Source organism: Opisthorchis viverrini (assembly GCF_000715545.1).
Source record: "Opisthorchis viverrini unplaced genomic scaffold opera_v5_162, whole genome shotgun sequence".
NCBI lineage: Eukaryota > Metazoa > Platyhelminthes > Trematoda > Opisthorchiida > Opisthorchiidae > Opisthorchis > Opisthorchis viverrini.
This window is the reverse complement of record NW_008751818.1, coordinates 1053926-1076453: the sequence shown is the minus strand read 5'-3', so window position 1 is coordinate 1076453 and position 22528 is coordinate 1053926. Positions and strand designations below refer to the sequence as shown.

General features: G+C 41.7%; 1 protein-coding gene across 1 annotated transcript in view; it reads left to right on the top strand.

Annotated features, from left to right (window-relative positions):
• Positions 1 to 22528, top strand: part of T265_07216 (hypothetical protein) — a gene marked incomplete at both ends in the record, with an annotated part of 67874 nt that overhangs the window by 6368 nt on the left and 38978 nt on the right. The window contains one exon of the mRNA XM_009172672.1: positions 4650 to 4683. Coding sequence (XP_009170936.1) covers positions 4650 to 4683 — 34 coding nt within the window. The remainder of the gene's footprint in view (positions 1 to 4649; positions 4684 to 22528) is intronic.

Below are 22528 nucleotides of genomic sequence, written 5' to 3'. Positions count from 1 at the left end.
AGCCGGACTACGGTCCAGCAGCCGTATGCTTGGTATTTCACCTGAATTGCATGGTTCGCTAAACTGTCGCTCTATTGGAAGTGAGATATTCGAATCCCCCGGGGGCAAGGGGATGGCTGGTTAGTTGAGTTTATAGGTTGTCGGGAGACACTCTTCAGGCAGTATAAAGGTATTTGTGATAGGTGCGCTGAAAATCGCTGGGGCTGTTTCCTGAAATTACCTCGATAAATTATGTGCACTCCAATTCGTGTAACTTTTCATCACACGGGTAACATGGAGCGGAAGACTGTACCTCTGAGTGCCTGTTTTAAGCCTCAGAATGCAGCGCAAAGTTAGTCTTTCTGTAAGAGATGGTTTTCGGTATGTCGTTTCTGCAATTATCTTCACCATTGGTAGCACTAAATTGGTTTTGAAGACCGAGACTCCACTGCCCGCAGCACTTCGGCTTAAAATAACGACTCCGTTTTTATACCGGCTACCAGGTTGGCTCTGTCCTTCAAAAATAAACCAATGTATTAATTCTACAATCCGGTTGCAAAACCTCTCAATATTCACTTCATTGGCATCGAGGCGAAAGCCAACTCTTCAGTGTTGGGTTGCTTTTGCCTACAGGATTGTGACAACTGATCCATATATAAACATCGGAGAATCCAAAAATTTACGAAATTTGGGGTCACCGTTTCAGCGCAGATGGCTTAGATCACATGATAAATCCAAGGTTGACCAACCACATGAGAGGGATGCAGTGAATAGTGAGGAAAAACAAGCTGATTTTGCGAACACTCAAGCAGTCGCATGGCACCTGTGAACAAATTAAGCATTTAAGTCTGTAGTGGACTTCCATGTTTATCCTCTATTTTACGGAAAATCTGCATCACACGTTATCAACTGAAGATAGAATAACAAAAATGATACAAGGCAGCACTTTCTTTTTGGGTGGCTGCTCGTATTCCAGAAAAATCTCTAAAACAGGTGGTTCTTCTAATCAGGCACAAAGAAACGGCGGTATTTAGATAGTTCCTTTTGTGTGTGCAAATAGATTGTTGGGCAACCTGATCTTGGAATCTTATCCTTTCAAGGAACATAGTAAAGCTTTTGGTCCAGTATAGAATTCTGATCGTTTGTGCTTGGACATTGTCCTGCATTCCAAAATACAGGTACTGTGGGTAGTGCCACATTTTCAATGAAGCATTTACCCTAACAGTGTCACGAGCATATGGTGCAATATCTTTAGTGTGTTAAATTAGTAGAGGATTTTACAACCAACAATACCATGGAACCGTGTAGTTATTTCTTAGAAAGATCATTAATGAACCTACAGAAAGGAAAAAATCGTAATATGCTTATCTATTTAAGTTATGAGAAAAATTATATAAATATCCCGCACTCAGCAAACGACAATATTTTGATCAAAAGTGGAGGTAATTTTTATGGACAAGGCCCGAAAAGTTGGATCACAGATGCAATTAGACTTAAAGACGCTAAGGGAGGGACAAAACTTTGGCAATTTTGACGGGCGGAAAGATCAAACATGGCCTACGATGATTATTGAGCTTGACTGTAAACATAATCTGAGCGTCAGCCTTCCATATGCTCCTACTATCACGCTAAGGTGGATGGCCTTGAGATTATTACTAGACCATATTGCCAGCATTGAACCTCAAGATCAGTCCCCAGGAAAACTTTCGGTACCATTTGTAGAGGAAAACATTATTCAAAAAATAGTAGATTCAAAAACATGTATAGATTAAGGGCAAAGGCCTAATAATGGGGCAGTGGATTTCTTTAAAGGCCCTACAATTACAGGGGCTTCAATTCCGTCGCTGATGGTTTTTTTCTCACTTGATTGGGTCTGTTCTTATAGCTATTTGAGGCTCATTTAGCTATTACACAGTTCACCACATTTAATTCTTGAATATGAAGCCTCGCTTCTTATGGTACATTAATGGTTGTGTGATATCGGTGTGCCAAAAGCAAAGAGTTTGCCTAAAAATCTATTCGTTTACTGCCGATCTGTGTGTCGTAGTTTGTATGGACGCCGAGGTAGTTGTGTAGGTAAGTCGTTCATGCAAATCAACATGTGGTCGAATTACGACCGAGAGGAAGGAGATAGAAAGGATTACAAAGCTTTTTGTGCTGTTCCCGTGATTCACCTTCCAGGATGGCGTCGCGTGACCATCACTGAAAGAAAGATTGTTGGTCGATATTAGTGACTTCAGCTCATCTGGGTGGACAACTCAGGCGTTTCTCATGAGCTGGCACCGGATGCCTTTTGTTGTTCTTTCCATGTAATGGCGTCACCCACATAAAAATGTACTGCCCTGATATTATAGCACACTGCTTTATTGCTGTCTCTGATGAGAATGATGACAATGACCACAACACGAGGCGGTTAAAGGCAATTTTCATTGACAGTTCCATCAGCCTTCTAAGTTAATATAATAATCAGCAATCGGTGGCTCTCAAGGCAGTGCCTATATACTGCCTCCAGCCACACTCAATATAGCAAACCTCAGAGTAAACCTAATTTTCTTGGACGCAGTGTAACATTTTTAGAATGCATGCTGAAGTATCTAGCACGAGGACCCCAGTGCATTTTTTGCTTACCCAGATCTGGAGTTTTACTAGATGTAGTGTTCTCACAGAAAACAAAGTTAGACTGCTATGCGATACAACAGCAGGTCTGAGTGGGCAGACGGGTTTTACATATCATCCTATTAATGGTCTGATGACTGTCTTTTTAAAATAAGCCCTCAGTTTGCATGTTCTCTGGCTGAAATTTGAAGCAGAAGAATCTTGACGGTTTACTGGTTATGCTTTGAGGAGCTTCGGAGACAACGAACACTTACGCTCGCTCTTATTGTTCCAAGTATCGTTTAGTATATTTCAGATAGCACAGTATGACAAACCACACAGTAACACGCTCCTCGATAGCCCAAGACCAAGTTCACCCTTCTTGGGATCTATCACGTAGACGCTTTCCCAAACTCCCCGTCAACCGTATGTCCAAAGTGTATGACTGATTTAAAACTAACAGTCCTACGTGTATATCAACCTTGGTAAAATAGAACACTGGGATACGTAGTTGAAGTCGACCCACAAAATTTTTTCGTAAACTTCTTCCGGTAAATGACTTTTAATGTGCAATGCATATTTTATAGATGCTTTTCTCTGACGGAAGCGAATGAATAGGCTGAATAAATAGTTCATTATTCGATTATTTACTCCTGTCCAAGGCAGATAAAAAGGATACTAAAGCTTAAAAAATAAGCTGACAGAACAACTGGCGATTATATTCCCTCTTCTAGTGCACCGGAGGTGACGACGCACCTGATGGGAAATGCTTTCGAATTGTTCGCAAATACAAATGGTCGTTGTTTGTCTACCTACAATACCCGTTGGGATAACACTAGTCAAGTTTGATTGACAGACAATTTATTCGTCACAGTTTGGGATTGTATAACATATGGTACCCAAATGGTAAAACAAAGTTAGTGGTAAATACATCAGCATGTACCAAAGCAGACGAGACTGTATACCAGATCCATTGAATTTTGGTTGATTAGAAGTCCAGGAAGAAGGGGGAAATCATGCCTTATTTCAAGACAAAACGGTTGCAAATTTTTGTAGTGTTAGGACAGCTGGAGTTGATGAAGGTGAATTGAAATGCAGTAGGTGAGTCCTACAATGAAGATTTTATGTGAAGCAAGCATGGGTATGATTACCAAGGAGGAAAAGATAGAGTACGACTTGATCTAATGGGCTATATTGATGGAAATACACAAACAAAACAAAATCCTGACGTAACTTCTGAAAAAGTCAGCTCCAATCTCTGTCGATCGGGTAGGAAAGGCTAGAAGATATTATTCGGCTGGGCGTTTTTGGGATCTAACAAATGCCTTCCGTTTAACAAGACCCTTTTCTCGACATCTGGTGTATAACTCTAGAGAGAAGCGGAGCCTTTGCGAAAAATCGAGTACAAAAAAGTGCAATGAGTGGACCGGGGATGAAAAAATCCTATCATCACTCTAACGGACGTCTTAATGAAGGACTGGTTAAGCACCCTCAGACCGGAGAAGTCTATGGGTTACGGGTGTTTAATACCTTTATAACCTTACTCTGGTGACAAACCAACTAACCGAGTTGGTAAAACTTTCAAATTTGACAAAATTTGACAAATACAGGGGGCCGGAACGCAGGTAATTCATTCTCTTGTCACTCATATATTTGCAACTAATTGTCCTCAGCAGCTGGAAGATCAAGAGAAGGAATAGTGTGGCGCCTTAATTACCCCAAACTTTTAAGTGATCTTGGACTTGATGAGGCTATTATTATAAGGTTGGTGAAGAGATCCGGGCATCCCACTTCCTGCCTCACCATCATCTTGCCTATCGGTGGAAACTAGTCCCCGAATTTCCACCAAATTGAACTTTTGGGCATTTCGGGATTATTTGCAGAACCAAAGGCTGCTAACGAGACGCACACAGGGAGTTGCAGCCGAACATATTTTCTAAAAAAGCACACCATATTTCTTTGTTCTTTGAGGGGTTTACCAGAAGATTAAATTTACCCTGATTAAGATTGTCAACATCAGAGACTTTAAATGTAATCTTTATGTTCGGGCAATTTGTGAGCTGACAGATTGCTAGGGTGAACTACACGGCTGCAACTCAGCATATTGCGGTGAGTGTTTGGCGAGAACGACAACCAGTGAATTGAAAGTAATTACAAAATTCCCGGTTTCACTATGTATACTGGAGGAATCTACTTAAAAGCACTTGGGAAGATCGTGAATTCGGGCAGAATTTACAGATATTTTTGTCGAGGATATTTTGTAATTTTAACCAAACTCAAACACTTGACCATGTACAAATCCGATCGACAAACCGATGTGTACCGTAGAATAGGCCACAATCTACGATAGGTATCTACTATTGTCCCGAGTCTGCAACCGAAAGTTTAGCTTGGGTTCTGGAAAGCGGATGAATAACCACATATTCGAAAATTAGCAATGAATTGATTATGGCTGTGAAAGGTGAAAACTTCCCCTGATTGTACTATCCGATCTTTTAAGCATCAGTAGCAAAACACCATGGGTGATATTTATGTTGTTTTGGCCAAGTTTTCTGTGGTGAGTTAAAACTCGTAAAGCATAAATGGGTAGCAATTGAGTCAAAGCAAAGGTGACTTTCCACAAAACCGATCACGCAGCTCAGAAGTGAAATAATCTAAATAATTACAAGGTACAGCGCTTTTTTAATAAGCGAGAATATGTAGTCCGGCACGTTTTATAGTAACACTCGATACAACTTCAACCGCAGAGTGTGTAAAAATTGCGAAGGCTTTCGCAAAATATTTAATTTCGTTCGGCGGGATGCGCCCTCTGGTATGTAGCCTTACGTTAGCGAAGAACGACCGTTAACTTTACCGGTGACTTCACTCTTGATCCAGATCACTTGATTGTACCACGAGCACAACAGAATTCTAATTAGAGGCAAAACTAGGCCTCCTTCCGCTCCACTGTTGACTAGGTTTTGTGCGTCAAGTTGAAAACGTTTTCCCTCCTGAAAGTGGTCAGTGTTATCTTGGATAGAGCAGTTGTACGAGGCCTAAAAGCAAACCCATTTGTGCGACTTCAACCAGTGATTACCTCGAATTGTTACCTTCCTGTCACACTACATAAGTTCTGTACACGGGCTACACAACCCATTATTCAGCTAGGATGTACGAAAATCAGTCCACTCATCTCATGTGGAACCTGTCCGTCATTTTGAATCACAAACAATCTTTTTGTTTAGCGGTCTGGAAACCAGTGACTGATCTGTTGAGAATTTTTGAAGAAATCCTACTGCGAAATTCAGCCTGATGTTTTCAAGTGAGAGTTCCTCTTCCACTGCTGAAAGATATAAATTCAGCAATGCCTGATTATAACGCCCCCAGTATGCCATCTATTATTGCTAAGGTCGTGTGTGCCCTGAATTAGCTCACTCGTGTGTAATTTGTGAGACTAATGCAGCCGCACTATGGCTGCACATAACTCAGTAATAGATCCGGATCTGGTTGCTTGAGGTCATGGGCTGTCAAATCACTGGCCATCGGGTGCATGTGGTTTTCGCACACTTCAGATGTGATGTGTGCATGTGTTGTTTAAATTTGCAGGGGAGTGCACGAACGAACGGATGTGGGCATCTACTTCGCTGTTACTCACGGTAAACTGTTCCGTCCGCATAGGTGCATTTCGCCAATAAGTACTGTATTCCGTGCCATTACCAGTGAATTTCGGAGCATGGGGTTGCAAAATTGGCACGATGCCATCGGTGCTTCGGCGCACAAATGCGACCGCGTTCACCTGCATACACAACACCACGACACACGTTGGTACATGCGCGAACACACAGACGCCTATAAATCACCCAATAGCCCGAGGGGACAGACAAATACACATAAGCAACCGCAACAGTGAAGCGAAATTTGAATTTGGAGAAATCCGTACAGTCCACCATTAATAAAGTCACACTATTTATTAGGATTACTGGGAGACAGCAATCTGAAGATGACCGTCGCTGTTAGGTTGTCCATTGATATTGTCTTATTGTTGGGCTTCACTTGGTACAGCTGATTGCGCTTACACAATTCTCAGCTCGCTTAAAAGTTGCTACTTTGAGATTATTCACCTAGTCGATGTCTGGAACTTTTTCTCACCTATCTCACTAGAATGGTTTCTAGCCTGCAGGACTCATTTGCCGGTTGATCATATGTGTCCTAAAAAGACCGTATTGTTGTGCCTTGACAAATTCTCCAGCTTTTGGTCTTTATGTTACGCCCTGACTTTCAGCTTCTCAGACCCTTGAAAAATTTCCTCCGACCACCCTGTGTTTAACTTCTTTCTCTTGCTGTTCAGCGTATGTCATCTAATTTACAGACTCGGGGCTACACACATTCTATACTTTAGTTTTTCGGTCGGAGGGACAGGGACTAAGCATAACCCACTTTTTCGAATTTAAGTGTCTTGAGCCTAGATCCAACAGACGAACAAAATTAGTATGTATACTCGTAATGCACAGCGCATAATGTTAACTCTCTTGGACTTTCCAGTCGTGAGCTGTGGAAGAGTTTCCAGCAGCCTTATGAATAGAGAATTACGTTTGTACAGTCTATTCCAATATCTCGAATATCCTGTCCGATACAGCATATTAATTTGCTTAATAACATCATAAGTCAGAGATTCAGCTGGATTCCAGATGAGTCTCCCGTCAAAACCAAATTGTTATGCAAATGAGTTTAGTAAGCCTTCGGGTTGCATAACAGTACGACCCGTGATGATAGCGGACAGTCATAACAGCAAATGCTGGTGACACGAAAAAGGTAAGCTGACATATTATGAGCCGTCAATTAGTGATTTCATTGTCTACCATATTTATCAGATAGGTCTACTTATGCTCAAGTAGAACACAAAGCGAATGGAAAACCGACGTCAACATCTATCTGATGAGTTTTAAGAAGAGTGAAACCGGTAACGGGTGAGCAAAGAGTTTCAGTAGCCTTATGTCAAGAAATTAAATACCAGACAATTCACTGGACAAGGTTGCCTCCGGCTTCTTAACGGAGCCCTGGAAAAGTTATTCTTCCGATTATTACTGGGGCAAGTATACAAAGTAGCGTTCCGGTGTTTCGTTCGATTCTATAGTACGGCGTGGCTTTGTGCTAGTCGGCTTTTTACTAAAAGGGCAGAGAAGCACTTACAGCAGATCGCATTAATCGCTCCCTCACTGCCAAGTCAATACGTTCAAAGGGAGCAGTCTCAACCTACTGATCCATGAAAGTTTCACCGAGGATGATGTTGGAGTTGAACATCAAGATACATCGTCGGTTGGGGAGGTTGGAATCAACCTAGCTGAGTCAGACACGGGAGTGTTTCGCGACCAAAACTGGTGTGAACAAAGGCAAGAGGCTGCTGAATTCGTAAGACACAATTAGCTTGGAACGGTTAGCTACTTTTCTCCGAACAAGACAGAAGGCACCAATGAGAATAAGTTTTGTAAAGGCATTCACTTGCTTCATTTTGCTTGTTATAAAGATTTTCTCTTTCTATTGTATTCAAAATAAGCCATGTTCCACATTATGAGCTGGATGGGCTTGGAACTAATTCTGATTCTTTGTGGCAGCACAGCAGTTGCTGGCAGGTTTTCTCAGAACTGTTAGCGCTATTATTATGTGGCTGAAAGTCCAGCCGGGTTAGTAGCTTTGTTTGCGTGTTAGTGTTCACGAAACATTATTATAAACACTTGGAATTTGCAAGTCCACAAATACACCTGAGTAACCATCTTCCTTGAGCCCTGTTGTCCTTTAAGCCCTGTCATCTACGAATGACTCCAACTTCGAGACCAACACTCATTTACTGGGCGTCTGGTGGGAATATCGGATCAGTGACACTGAAGTACGCCGGAGGGTTTTAGAAATAACTCGCTCACGATAGATGAACTGGTCACACTGAGTAGATTGTGGTTGCTCGGCCACGAGGGAGCGAGATGTCTCAGTGGTAAGAGCGCGAATTTACTGATCGGAAGTTTCGTGGTTCGAACCCGACCCCTGCCTCTTGACTTCCCCTGTCCAGGCTTGGGCAACCTGGCAGTATCCCAGCCCCATTGCCTCGATAGGGTGGCTTGGCAGCTAGGCACTGACAGGGTGCTACATTTGAACGATTCAGGCTAAAACCTCGAGTGTGATTTCGAAATCATCACGCCCAACTCGTCCATGTGCTCCGTATGGCAGTCGACAAATTTCCTTTAAGGACTTTTTTCACCCAACCACCTGAAGGTTGGAAACGAACCAGGGAAAGTCAAACAATGGTAGCCATTGCCGGCGAACTCAGCTTTGCTGGTAATTGCCATCTCCTGGATTGGGTACCCCGAGACTGCACACATCAGTGGTTTGATACATCGTTAGATACAGCCTAGTCGCGTTCTCAGTTGTGGTCGTGCATCCAAGTTATAGCCTTCAATTCATAGCTCCCCGCCCAATCTCCCCAATTAAAAGTCCGCCAAGAACCCTGTATCCACGCACCAATTATATCAGCTACCATCTCCAACTATCAACCCACTCCGAAATCGTCCTTGAACGAAATTGCGGCAGCTCGCACCACTGTACGACAGGCATACGGCTTTTACAGAGATCCAAGAAACATACTTTACATCACATAGCTGTTGAATCATCATAGAGATTTCCAACTCGCTGATACACAACTAACCAAAATTTATACCTTAACTCTGATTCCAAATACGATTTGATCAGACTTTTTGGTTTGTGAGGTATATGGTTATGAGCAATAATATTCGCATACGACCCTTCACATCCATCCATTATTATGGTGACAAAGTAGGTTGTTCAAAGTTTTGTTATACTGTAGATGACCCGAATTGTGATTTTATTAACGTCTGACGTCGGGCTTGTGGTTCTCTTAGTGTTCCGTAAACTTTCTTCTTGGTTACAAAAAGAAAAATCAGGTGATGTGTTCCAACTCTCGTGCAACTGAATGCGAAAATAGTTACAACGTACAGAATAGAAGGCAGCCAGAAGTTTGTTTTCGGCTTGCTCACACAACATGATCAAGAAAAGATTGAATTACTTCCATGTCTTGTCTGAGTTGGTTATGTTTGTTCTGCACCATATACTTGAGACGACTTTCAGTCCTCTTTACCAGTAACGCTTTGTTTCTACTTGTGCACAGATTTTGTTCATTAGTCCGCCATGGTAGACGATACCTAGGTACACGAACTTTCTTATCCTGATGGTAAACTCAGATGAAGTTTGTCCGCATCTACGAGCCCTAGTAAATCAAACTGAAAGATAAGCTTTTGGAGTGTGCAATCCGCTTAAGGTCCGGTTTCCGGATGTTGAAACAGACGTGCGTAAATTGTCCAGTTCAGCAACATTTGAAATGAGGTAACCAATTGAATCAGCTAAACTGTGAATACTACTAGGTGGTAGCTTAATGAGCTCTTTCTCTCTTTGTTGATTACAAATGTTTTCCTGTTCAGACATCACAACCAATTATGTACGATAAGCCGTTTTCCCTTGTCCAGACAGGTCGATGCACCCAAGTATCGATCGGGATAATTGTGCCGTTGAATGTGGCGTGCTTCACTCCGTATTTCTGTGTGTCTCCATGTGCACAACTTGTGTAAGAGTTTGTGTGTGTGGCATTGCATGGCAGCAACAACTGTTGCCCTTTTTTCTTCGCGCTGTTTCCCTCTGTCTCTTGCACGGTCTGTGGCGTACCTGTATCCCACTCGGTCGCTCGATCGTTCGTCCGGGGCGTTCAACGCTTTAGCCCAAATCGGTCGTGACTGGTGCAAACAGAAATTGACCGAATATGTGGATACGGCTTCAGTGTCTTGTTCACTCTTGTGTGCAAAAGCACGTGTGCACATGTGCGTGTGGGCGCGTGTGTAAATAAAGTCACATGATTAGCTAGGACGGCTATCAAAAAACGGGGAGGATCAACATGGCAACAGAACGCAGATCGCAAGAAAACTTTGATGGCGGTAGTGGCGTGAAGAACAACAGCGGAGTCACTAGTTAATCGATTTACCCGCTACATCTTTTTCGGAAGCTGCGACCTTCCAAAATGAAAGTATGCTGCCTGAGCTGTCTATCCTGAAAATCCCACTCTAGGCCAGAAACTTGTTCTGAAAGTTTTACGGAAATCCAGATTATCCTGTAGCATATCCAAGTTTTTTTTCTTTAAGGTAAAATTTACTTTCACTTGGATGCTCTGATTGTAACTAAATCAGTTGGTCGAGTTGGACAAACGGATTGGTTAACCAGTTTTTTGGTATGGCTCTTTGTGTGACAGGTTTACAAGCCTGGTTGTTGGCCTCGAGAAAGTAACTCATGAACGAATCTTTGCACGTTTCTTGCCTAAAGGGTAATACATATCTAACTGTTACGTGCCTAATTCTTGTTGAATACTACAGGGTTTGTGGGTGAACTGTCAGCTGACTCATACTAAGATGCCTGTTGGTTAGCATTCTCAGCGAGCAGTCAATGGGCTATCATTCTATGGACGACATGGGTGTATATCTGAAACTTATAGGGGCTATGCGGCGGTCTGTCAGATTTCTTTCAATGATCCATGAAACTACAGTTCCGAATCTCTTAAAGGCAGTCATGCTTCTTACTTTACGCCAACTACCATTCACTCGCGTGCACGCTGAGCATCCTTCTTCGAACCTACTTCCACGAAAGTCAGAAATGAAGCGAATAACATCTCAAATGGCCAGAGTGTGCTTTCTCATCGCCACATGGTGGTTTTTTAGTGGCATGCAATGCGTTTGTACCTCATTTAATTGTCAGACTGAATAGAAGATTCTGAACGAGTTCTGAATAAATCCAGTGAAATTATTTAACTGAATATGCAGCCAAAGGGCTGGTTCAAGGTTCAGTCGGAACCATATATGAGGAATATTCAAACTAAACATTTACTGGATAGTTAAAATACGGTACAATGCACAAGCAGTTAAGGCTACAGAACATAGTGCCACTAGCGTGTCTTTCCACCTTTTTACCTTATCGACCAGCAAAATTCTAACGGGTTAATGAAAAAGTAAACTCCTACTAATCGAATTTCACATAGCTCAGATTTGGACATTTTACAGACCCCCTTCGATAGTTAGGTGTTTGAATGACATGAGAGCTTCGTGTCTTATCACCAATAAAAAGATTGACAGCCTGCGAAACGCTAGTTTTCGCCAAAGAAAGGCAGTCGTGGACTTACCACTAGCTGTTAGTTCAAATCTTGAGCTTCAAAAGAGCAAAGTCTATTTCTAGAAGATTATGTCCCATGAACGAGGTCAATTTAGGTGAGCAGTGAGCGTATAAGCGGAATCTGATCCTTCTCAAATCGTTTTTGTAATTGTGTATTGATTCCAATCAAGAAAAAGGATTGGGTTTCAAGTGCAGAGTAAACAGGGTAAAATGCATGTAGCATCTGGACGAGGTTCCATCAATTTCCGTTGTAAATTACCGTTGTTTGTTTTGAATGATTCTATGGTGCCTGTATTCTGTTTTGAAATTCCTACTGAGCGTTCTCAGTCATAAAATAAGCCAGATCAACCTAAGCTGGAGAATAAAAGAAAGTATCATTGTTAGCACTCGTTTAAAAGGGGTTGAACACTACCATTCAGCCGCCGGTGTATGAACAATAGTCTTTCCAACACTCACCTAGATAGGATATATCTCCATTCATTGATGAAGTTAGCGTCGCGTAGCGTGATGTTGACTCGCACAATCTGATACGCATTTGCCCAACCATGGGTGAACAACCAAACACCTGATCACAACGAAGGTTTTCGTGGGTGTGTACTTACTACAACAGGTAATTCAGTGAGTGCGATGTAAATCAGGAAGAATAAGATCGGTTGTATGACACACATCTTTTGACAACCAGCAGACGGTACGCCATCTAGCATTACAAAGAGTATTGACAGCAACTTGTCAACGGGATTTAGAAACCATCTGCTAAATCCTATAGAGGCTAGCAACAATGCATTGCTAATCACTTTGGTTTTGTAGACAAATCCAGCCGTTATGGGTTCAGCTGAGTGACCAAGCTCGGTATTCTGTGGAGTAGCCACAGGGTGGCAAGTAATCACGGATTGACCGCTGCAAACAGAAGTTGGTGGGTGGAAGTCAATCACAGTTGTGCTCATATAATTAAGTCGCGTTGTTACGAGAGAAGAAGGGCCTACTCTCTGTACAGACAACTTGTGCGCACTAATGGTAAATGCAGGTCGCCTTGGCACCCGATTGTAGTAAACGCGTGACCAACCGTGACCGTTCACGAAGAACGTCATAGACGATTTGAAATTCCCTTTGAGTTTTCACATGGTAATTTAAATCTAGAGGGTTAGCAATAAATACACCAGAATCGAACGTCTTCTTGTCACTGTCTGGTCTAATCGAATCTTGTTTGGACATTTCTTGTAGTACAACCAATTGATGATATTCTGCACATAGATTAGATCGGTGACTAAACTGATGTAAATTGTGCTTGATGAAAAGGGCAGAAACCAAGTCCTACTTGTCACACAGTATTCCGTGGGCAAGATTTCTTGAGAAAAATGAGCCAAACTGACCCTTATTACTTCGTGATCGGACATGGAAGCACCATGCACAGCGCCATGCACAGCCGATCATCCCCATAAAGGTGGCCAAAGTGATTCAACGGCTCTTTTCAATGGAAAGTACTGCCATCCTGGTTGCGAATCGCATTAAGCGATTTTTTAAGGTATACAGAGGACTTGTTCCAAGGCTACCCGTTTCTGAATTTTTGGTATTACGAGCTGCAACTCCAAAGATTTGAAATTGAAAATTGGTGTAAATTCACCCAAACCGATCTGCGTCCATGCTGTAGATTTGGTCTGGCTCAAAATAGGAGTTAATGCCTTGACTACCCATTAAGCACACAAAATTATATATATATATATATATATAATTATATATATATAGAAAATCGTAACCGTCGTCCAGGATTCTGAGGGTAGAATCTCCCTGACTATCTGTTGGATGCACAGTCGTGATTTCTCGTAACCAAAATTGTGGAGTTACGAAGCGCTGCTTTACTTTCCTGCATATGTTGGCCCCGTGTGCCGGGTGAAATATGTAGGTGCAAATTACAAATGATCTTTCAGTCTGCACATTTAACCCCGAAAATTGGGCATCACAAGTAGGTTCTTGAGGTAATTATGTTGCATAACGCTGTTTAGGTCAACACATTCAACGGCTGATGGTCAAAAATGCCGATTAATTGGTACATTCAGACTGAAGTTTTCTAGTCATGCTGTTTATAACTGACTCAAAGGTGTAAGGTTCCGGTTGTATTTTATACGGTTGACTATTGCAACCTGGTAATCATAGAAACGATGAAGAGGTGCCACGCTGTAGGCTGGTTTTATAACGGAAATCCTTTTTGAGGAAAAAAACACAAAGTCATATCCATTTCAAGACGCTGATAGAAATTCTTGGAACTTGACAACGGACAAGTCAATTTTCCCGTCACTACACATTTGAAAACAAAGCTACTCAAGGGAAGATTATCATTATTCGATATTTGGCCACCTTGCAGTTAGGATAAAACTGAGTTGACTTCGGCGGTGGAACTTGTCAGGAATATCCCTGTACGGTGTCAATAAATCCACCTTGGTGTGGTGTCTATCTTCGATGTCCAGTGCGTGGTCACTGAGCACGGAACTCGACACAAATTCGTTCCAGTAATGACGAAGCTGAATGGTTTACTGCGCTTCCGTTCGGGACAAGTGTTGATTCGTTTTAATGGCCGAAAGGCTTCAGCAGCATAGAGAATAATTATTCAGGTAGCACAATTAGCGACCGCGACCCTCGAGAATGAACACGGAAAATGTCAAGCGTAATATTCACACTCCTGCTTGCTTACCGAGTCAGCTCACTCATCCTTGTCACTTCTTTCTATCTAAGCCACCACAGAAGTTACAATGTCTATTACAACTTTTCCTATTTACTTTCGGTTTGTTTAACGGAATTTCTGTTGGAGTAAAGCTGATTGAAAGAGTGAAACAAGCTGACATCTTCATGGGAAAATAGCTACCTGTTCAGTGTGCATCTTGATGAATCATTGGATAAATCTAAGTATTCTTGCAAACTCTTCAACAAGTACAGTATCTGAATTCTCTTTTTTCGAGCTAATTAAATGCATATCAATCTGTTCTGTGACAATATTCAATTAGCAAACAATTACGTATCGTGCCCAGCAATCGTCAGTTTACCTACTTTGTGTGGTCACTGACCTAAGCTGATCGCATCCAACGCGTTGGTTTGGCCTTCCTCACTCAACGAATTCCTGCTAAGTCAGCCTTGAGCACTATTTGGAAATTGTGTTTAGCATCATTCTGTTATTCACACTGGGCCGAATCGGTTGGTTCATTGAGCTTGGTGTGATCCTCAGAGGTCCGTCGGCCGTCTTTTCATTGACATTGTGATTGTTGTTGCGGTGGCGCTGATAATAATTGTGACTAAGTCAACGACAGTCCTTCACACATTCACTTGTACAATGCGGATTTCGCTCACTGTCTTGGACTTGACTGGACACTTTTAGGAAAGCTTTTTGGGAACAAAATTATCACTTTTGAAGGAAATGCACTCTAATCCGAGTAATATCTTCGCTCCTTGTTCATCTCGGTAGTATACCGCTGGTATGGAAACCGCGTCAAATACAGTTTGAAACGTACTCGGAAATTTGCATTTTTATGGCTTATTCAGAAGCAAGCAAGTCTCAAGCAAGTGGGGTTTCCAACAGTAGATGCATGCATCAGCTGCGGTGAATTCGATTGTTTACCGTGTTTCTTTGGTATAGCATTCACACCAGAAGTTAAAACACTCAGATAAATTCCAGTAACCCGGTACCAGGGCTTGATTTTTCCGGCTTAGCGGCCCAAGTAACAAAGGTTTTGGTAATATCTCACCGTTCGTCATAGGAATGGTCTGCATTTTAACAGGTTCTTAACGGCCACCTCAAAATACTTTTTCCACTTTTGCCTATTTTTGCCGGATAAGAAGTTAATCTCCGGGGGGAACCAAGTTTTTCACATTTTACGACTGAGGCCTTGTATATTTCATGCTGAGTATGCTGTGGGACTTTAAGTTTTATGGTAGTATTCATCCAGCAATTTTTTTAAGTTTAGAAACCGAAGTAGTATAGTATAGACGGTCGCCGGGTTCCAGGTATCGTTGACTTTCAAGAATGCCCTTTCAGTTTAATCTCGTCCACTACACATTGGCATGAGAAATGTACTACTTGTTTCGGAAACGGATACATTAACTAGCCGGTTGGTTGTCTCTGTGTATTCTGTCACACCAGAAGTTTTGTTAATAGGTATGTCCTTAGATGAATAAATTCTTGTCTCAGAGATCAAATCTGCACCGAATTTTAATACTCAAAAACCGAAATCGCATTGTCAAATCACTGTTGCTTTCATAAATTGTGACCAGTTATGGCAATCAATTCAGATGAATCATCCAGTCCTCGCCCACCCTCTGTGTGGTAAAACTGAGGAATAATGCCAATCGAAACTTCACAAGTTTGTTTTAAACAGGAAAAACTATTGAGTTTTCTTTACATTCTCCACAAACTTCCCAGCCAAATGTAGTATACTGCCTAATCTCATTCAGCACAACCAGTTAAACTGTAGGTGCGAACTGCTCATGTGTCATCAGCTAGGTTATCGATGAGTAAGTACGTTTCATTGGTTTACATGGTTCCACCCCGATGAGATCTAGCTGAATTTCTGGCTTACTGTTAACTTTACTTATTTGTTTATTCGGCTTACCTAATATGCTATGGATGTTGTGCGATTTTTCAGGTAGCATTTTTACTTCGAGAATGAAGCTGACTTGACAGAAGCATATTTATCGGATTGAGATCAAGCCTGCAATGATTAAGCCAGATGTATTAAAACATACTGGGTGTACGGAGGAATAACTACCAAGATCGTTAACTTGGCTATAATACATTAATTCAAACATTTTCCTGTCACGTAGGCGAAACAAATCTTTGAAGCAGAAAGATTTCACACATTCATTCAACTGGACAAACTTGTGTATGGTCGTTCGAACGCACACAAACCTATACACAAGCTCACTGCCAACGACGTCGGTGTCGCCTTGTCACACAACGCTGTTTTCACCTGGGCATTTAGGCCAAGGTCACTGTGTGCACACTGATCAGTATGCTGCTCTGTTAATACACGAAAAGAAGCCTGACTGTGTGTTCATACTTGACTGAGTAATAGCGGTGGTATTAATAGCCTTAGTGGCTGTGTGCCTCTGCACATATATGGCTTGTCTAGTCTGACGCCTGATGGTTTCTTCATTGCACTGTACGATTCTAAGCACATGCTTCGACAGTCTGTTTGTTCGGTACGAACCGTTCATCGCTGGAATACTAGGGTCAGCCCAACATCATGCTTTTTGTTTTGATCTGTGTAACTGATTCTCTGTCATTTCGTTGACTAGGAGAAACCCACGAGCGGTCTTTGCGTATGTGGGTGCGTACGTGTGTTCGCTCGCTTGTATGCGAGGATCGGGTTAAGACATATGTATTTTCAATGTTTTTGTGCTGGTTCTGCACCACCGAGTGGTGTAGGTATGTCTGCATGCATGCATACGTCTCTGGCTGGTATGATGCATTACCAGCGTAATCAGGACTTGCACAATTCTGAATTGAGACATGGTTTTTCTGGCATACTGTCAGTCCACAAAACAATGAAGCTGTTGATACACCTTTGTTTACTGTGTTTCTGTTGTGTTGACTTTTCTCGAACCCGCACTGTCATCATAGTTAGGGTTTACTTTTATTAGCTACTGGTCAGGTGGTAGGTTATTTGTTCTCCAGGCCTGACAGTTTACTTGCTTTTTCTCTTTCGTGATTTGAATCTGAGGTAATCAGAACTGAGACGTAGAAAGAAGCAATAACTCAAATGACAGGTTTCCGCCCACGTTTTCGGTAAGGTTATTCCAAAGATGTTGGCAGCACCCACTGAGGAAGGAAATTAGGAATGACTGTTCTGGCTTTAGCGATTCTAATTTACCATAGAGACTTAATTTTTCAATTTAGTTCTGGCCAAACGTTTTGCTTTCTTTAAATTACCTATTTATTGTGTGACCTTCAACCTAATCACTAACTTAACTGGTTAGAGCTCGTTTCATGTAGCTATTTCATCGTATCTGTCATACACAGATCTTGATTGTTGCGAAGGGTCCTTCGTTAAAATATTTCCATTTGAAATCTGTGGAAAATTAATGATTTATCGTGAGCTTAATCGTTGTGGAGTAAGAAACTAAGAACGAGTAAGTTGTAGGCTTGAAGTCAAGAAAGCAGATGAATACATTAAATTTTTGATGGTGGACACGTCGTTGCTAATCTTGTCAGTGAAAGTGAAGTTTCAAAGTGGAAATTGAGAAATCGTTTTGTAAACACGGCCAAGAATCAAAGAACAGATGGCTTTATCCAGATGTGAATGGCAGAATGGCCGGAATAGCAAACAACCGTAGTACGTAGGCACGCCTAGGAAATTCCGAATCCCCAGCAATTTTCCTGACAATGTAGATAAGGCATTTGTATTCACGCAACTTGTAGGATGCAGGTGAAATTCTCCACATTCGGTGACGACGTCATCAATCTGAGACGTCCTGCAGAACGACTATGTTCGCTTCAAACGGTGCTCTGCAGATCGTTGAGTAGCAAATGCAGGATGCTTGGAGGTAACCCGAAATATTATGGCCAATCGTGGCATTTTGGCGCAAAAAATACTTCAGAATCCATCCTTTTTACGTCAGTAATATTAAAAATTGCAACCAAATAGTGGTGCAAAAATGCAGTCATATGCATTTGGAAAAATAAAATCTTTAACTTGGTATTCGTTACTGATAGTATCTCAACTGGTTATTTTGGTAATAACTGGATCTAGAACAGCGTACCACAGGCAAACGTTTGTTTTCAGTAAACTTTTAAATCTTACAAAGAAAAGTTAATTTTGAACACGAATTATAAACGAAATTGGGCTTGGTCATTTCAGAAATGACAGGCACCGAAAACCGTCTTACACAGGGGAAAATAACAGGGAAATGGCGTATTATTTCTGCCTCCATCACACAGGAACCAGCATTTATTTATTTATGTTCCTAACATGGACTGCCTTTTCAGTGTGGTAGTGCGTGATCTAAAATTGATTCGTCACACCATACACTGACGCAGAGGAGCAGAGTACAAACCCATACCAGTCTCAGAAGATATAAAATCACGGGAAACTCTGTTCAGGTTCGAGTCTTTTACCAAATTATGCGGCATAATATTGAAATTTACCAAGTAATTGAAGGAAAATTACGCTCAGCCCAATCTTACATCAATCTAATTTGTTTGGAATGACGCGTATCAGTTGAGGCTAGGCTTTCGGCATCCAACATTTGTCAAATTTGAAGAACTATTTAGACTAAAAGCTTTGCGGGCACTTTGATTCCCCCCGCAAAAAAATTAAGTAGAGCAGTTTTTGTATAATTTGAACGAATTTCTATCCGGATCCAACCAGGCTTGTCTGTTCACTGTATGGGATGAGAGTTATTTTATCAAAGATCCTAGCGCTCAAATCTTCCTCGACGTTAAACTTGTAGAAATATTCAGGACACACTACAGCACTGTAAACCGTTCGAAAGGGTAGACGTCAACTACTTGTTCGCTGGTGAATGAAGCACATCTTTCTTTAAGAACGAAGTTATGATACAATATCTGTACACAGAAGAGCGTAGTCTCACCTCATTCACAAGTTATTTTTCACCATGATGAAATGATTTCTGCAGGTCACGAAGGTATGTTAGTTGGTTTACAATATATGCACCGTTGCTATGATCGCAAATTTTGCAGTGTGATAGAGCATCAGTCTTCTTTGGTTGCCTCATCATCGCCTTTGGTGGGGCTGTTCTTTCACGCATTCACTCACCTACTGCTCCGTGCGATGAACGTAAAATTACTCCGGTACTTTCAAATTGTGCCTGATCAGTTAGCGTGGCACAGTTCCGCAATAATGTTGGTTTTTGGCCCAACCCATCTGCCATGTTGCATTATGATGAGGAAATTCGTCAACATGCATTTTCTCCGTCAGTGGTAAGATAAAACTTCAGGTTTTTTAGTTGCGTGAGGTGTGACTGGAGGGCAAATTAATACAACATGCCACTGTTGATGAGATAATTTTGGGAGCAAAGACGGGGAATCATACGTGAAAGAGTATTGCTTGATCTGATAACATCTGATAGCATTTATCCACAAAGATGACCACTAAAATTCCAAGGTTTAGATGTAGTTAAAGCATTTGCGGACCGAATGTTGTGGAGGTCACGTACATATGGTACGACACAATAAGAGGGGGAAATTTGTTTCCAGCATGCTGTCTGAGTATATCAGGAACAAACACCATAGCTCAGCCACTTTTGTTATCGATCTATTACTAATTATATTGTTATTTCATGTCTAAAATCGGATGAAATTGTGGTAGCTGCTCTTGTTTACCAGCTGACCCTCCATCGGACACGGTCTTCCATTTTGGGCGAACATATCTGAATTGTGCTTTAGGCAACCACTCGGGCACCGCACTGTGTCTGCGTATATAGATCCTAAGTGGTTACTGTTTTCTGAATTCACGTTCAGTATTTAAATCCATGGCCATTAGACTACAACGACTTCAAGCAAACGATGCTTACGATAGTCTGTCACTATCGATAACTATTTTGAAAAAGAATGCAAGAATTCAACCTACGTCTGCAGTAGCAAATAGGTTCCTTTACATTTCCAGCCATCCTTACCCTAATTTGGTTGACAATTGAACAAACAGAAGTTGAAGGAATAGACCTCGAATACAACATATGTCAAATGCAGACATATTTGGCACTCACAAAAGACTCACCTAGAATCCAGGTGAATCCCTCGGTAGTGATATTCTCCAACTAAATATGCTGCACTAGACCGCCTAATTTTTCAGTCGATACGACATTTGAGGTATCGCAGTACATTGCATAAAAGTAATACACTACTCATGAGGTTGCTGAAAATTCACCGACAGCCGACGATCAAATTCACCCTTCTTCGGACTCCTCAGTCTCCGAACTTCCATTATCTTTGCGTCCTGCGCCTGTCTGAACGGCGCGAGGAAGGGCAAAACCGGTTGTGGGTTGTCGTGGAGTGTTCAGCAACCTTATGCCCAGTGCACTGCGCCACTCCCTTTGGTCACAGAATAAAGTTAAGTTGGGGGTTATTTCAATTTCCCGCTGGACAGTAGCAAAGTGCATGATGTCTGCGGTCATTGCACAGCGTCAGAACATAATATCCCCAGAGAATTAGAAGCGATTTATAAATAGTTCGAGTAAAAAGAAGTTAGACAAAGTTCCTGATTCTAATGGCGCATTCACCCATTCATGTTCGTGATGGAATGCACATCGATATAGCCTAATTTATTAATAGTACTTGTTTACTCAACCGGGAATAGCTGTGTATTTCGTTATACTTGCTGTTTAACCAAACAGTGAAACGGAGATATGTAGGCTAAACTTAAAGGACAGACTAAAACGGATTTATGCTGCATAACAGTGTTAAAACTTGGGATTCGAAGTGTTCAGGTTTATTCACTTAGGCTTTTCATACAAGGCAGTACTGGTCGGTTGTACGGAACTAATGCCTGTTTGCAGAACTTACTTAAATCAACTACCAGTGTGTATTCTATTGTTCTCAATCCGTTTATCGATTGAGAGTGGCTGTATGGTCTGCGCACGATTTATGCACATCTTCCGGTACAAACAACTTTCTGATGATATGAAGAATTTCATGATACTTTCGGTTTATGAAAATACGTCTACACTGTGTGCTATCCTGATCCGTTACTTCTCGTCAAACTGTCAAATCTGTCTGGTTCCAAGCACATACTTATATGGTACTCCTAGGCCTAAAGAAGCATCGTCATTTTGTCTGCGTGAACCAGATAGTCGTAGATAGATAGGCATGCACAGTTCACATCACAATATCTTCTGGTATACAAGGACTATGTCGGTGCGTGAAGTCTTACTTGGTAAACTTAGTTCGACGAAAGAGCATACTGAAAGTTGGAGAAAAGTATAGACTTCTCGTGATCACACACGTGTAACCAGAAACACAGCGTGTCTTTGTCTCTCTCTGTCTCTCTCTCCTGAGCGGGTTTATCCGCTTTGGTTATTTTGCTTAATTGTGTACAACTTAGTTCCTAATTCGAATGACGTAGCTAATTTAACCATCAGCCTGGTGGAATTGTGGTAATTCTTACAATACAAGGCGAATTATTCTAATAACACATGAGTTAGGTCCACCTCAATTCTTGCTAAGACGAAAGCTCCATAGCATTGTAAGCTTTCTTCCATTTTAGAATGGACCTGTTTGAGTAAGAATCCGTCTACTGCCGCTGTGCTTTGTCTGCCAAAAGAGTAGAAAGAATAAGAATCCTATTTAGGCCCAAGACCAGGAAACATTGGCTTATGAGCATAATTAGTTCTTCGAACAACCACTGAAGGGCGTTGGTTGTCACTGGTATGTCAGCGTTTGAGTTTGAATCAGAGAAAGGTTAGCCTAGGTTGCAATTTTGGTAGCTAGTTCAGATTATACTATGACGGTGTGGACTTTAAAAATAGCGTTTTGTATATTTGTAAGGTCTCGGAGATGTGTTGTGGAACACTATTCATACCGACAATTGTCCAAAAGGCACCCGGTCCGCGGAACAGTCTAAACTGCAATGGAAAATCACTGTATACCCAACCTCTACCTCAGTAGTGAATGGGCAGATGAGGGATGTGGATAGTATTAGCAAAAAAAGACCACTTAGAAAACCTCGGAAAGTCTGTTAGTGACACCAGCCCTGGCTAACTGACATTAGTAAACCTGGAATGATTCATGGGCAACGACGTAAAATACACTACCTCCGAATCT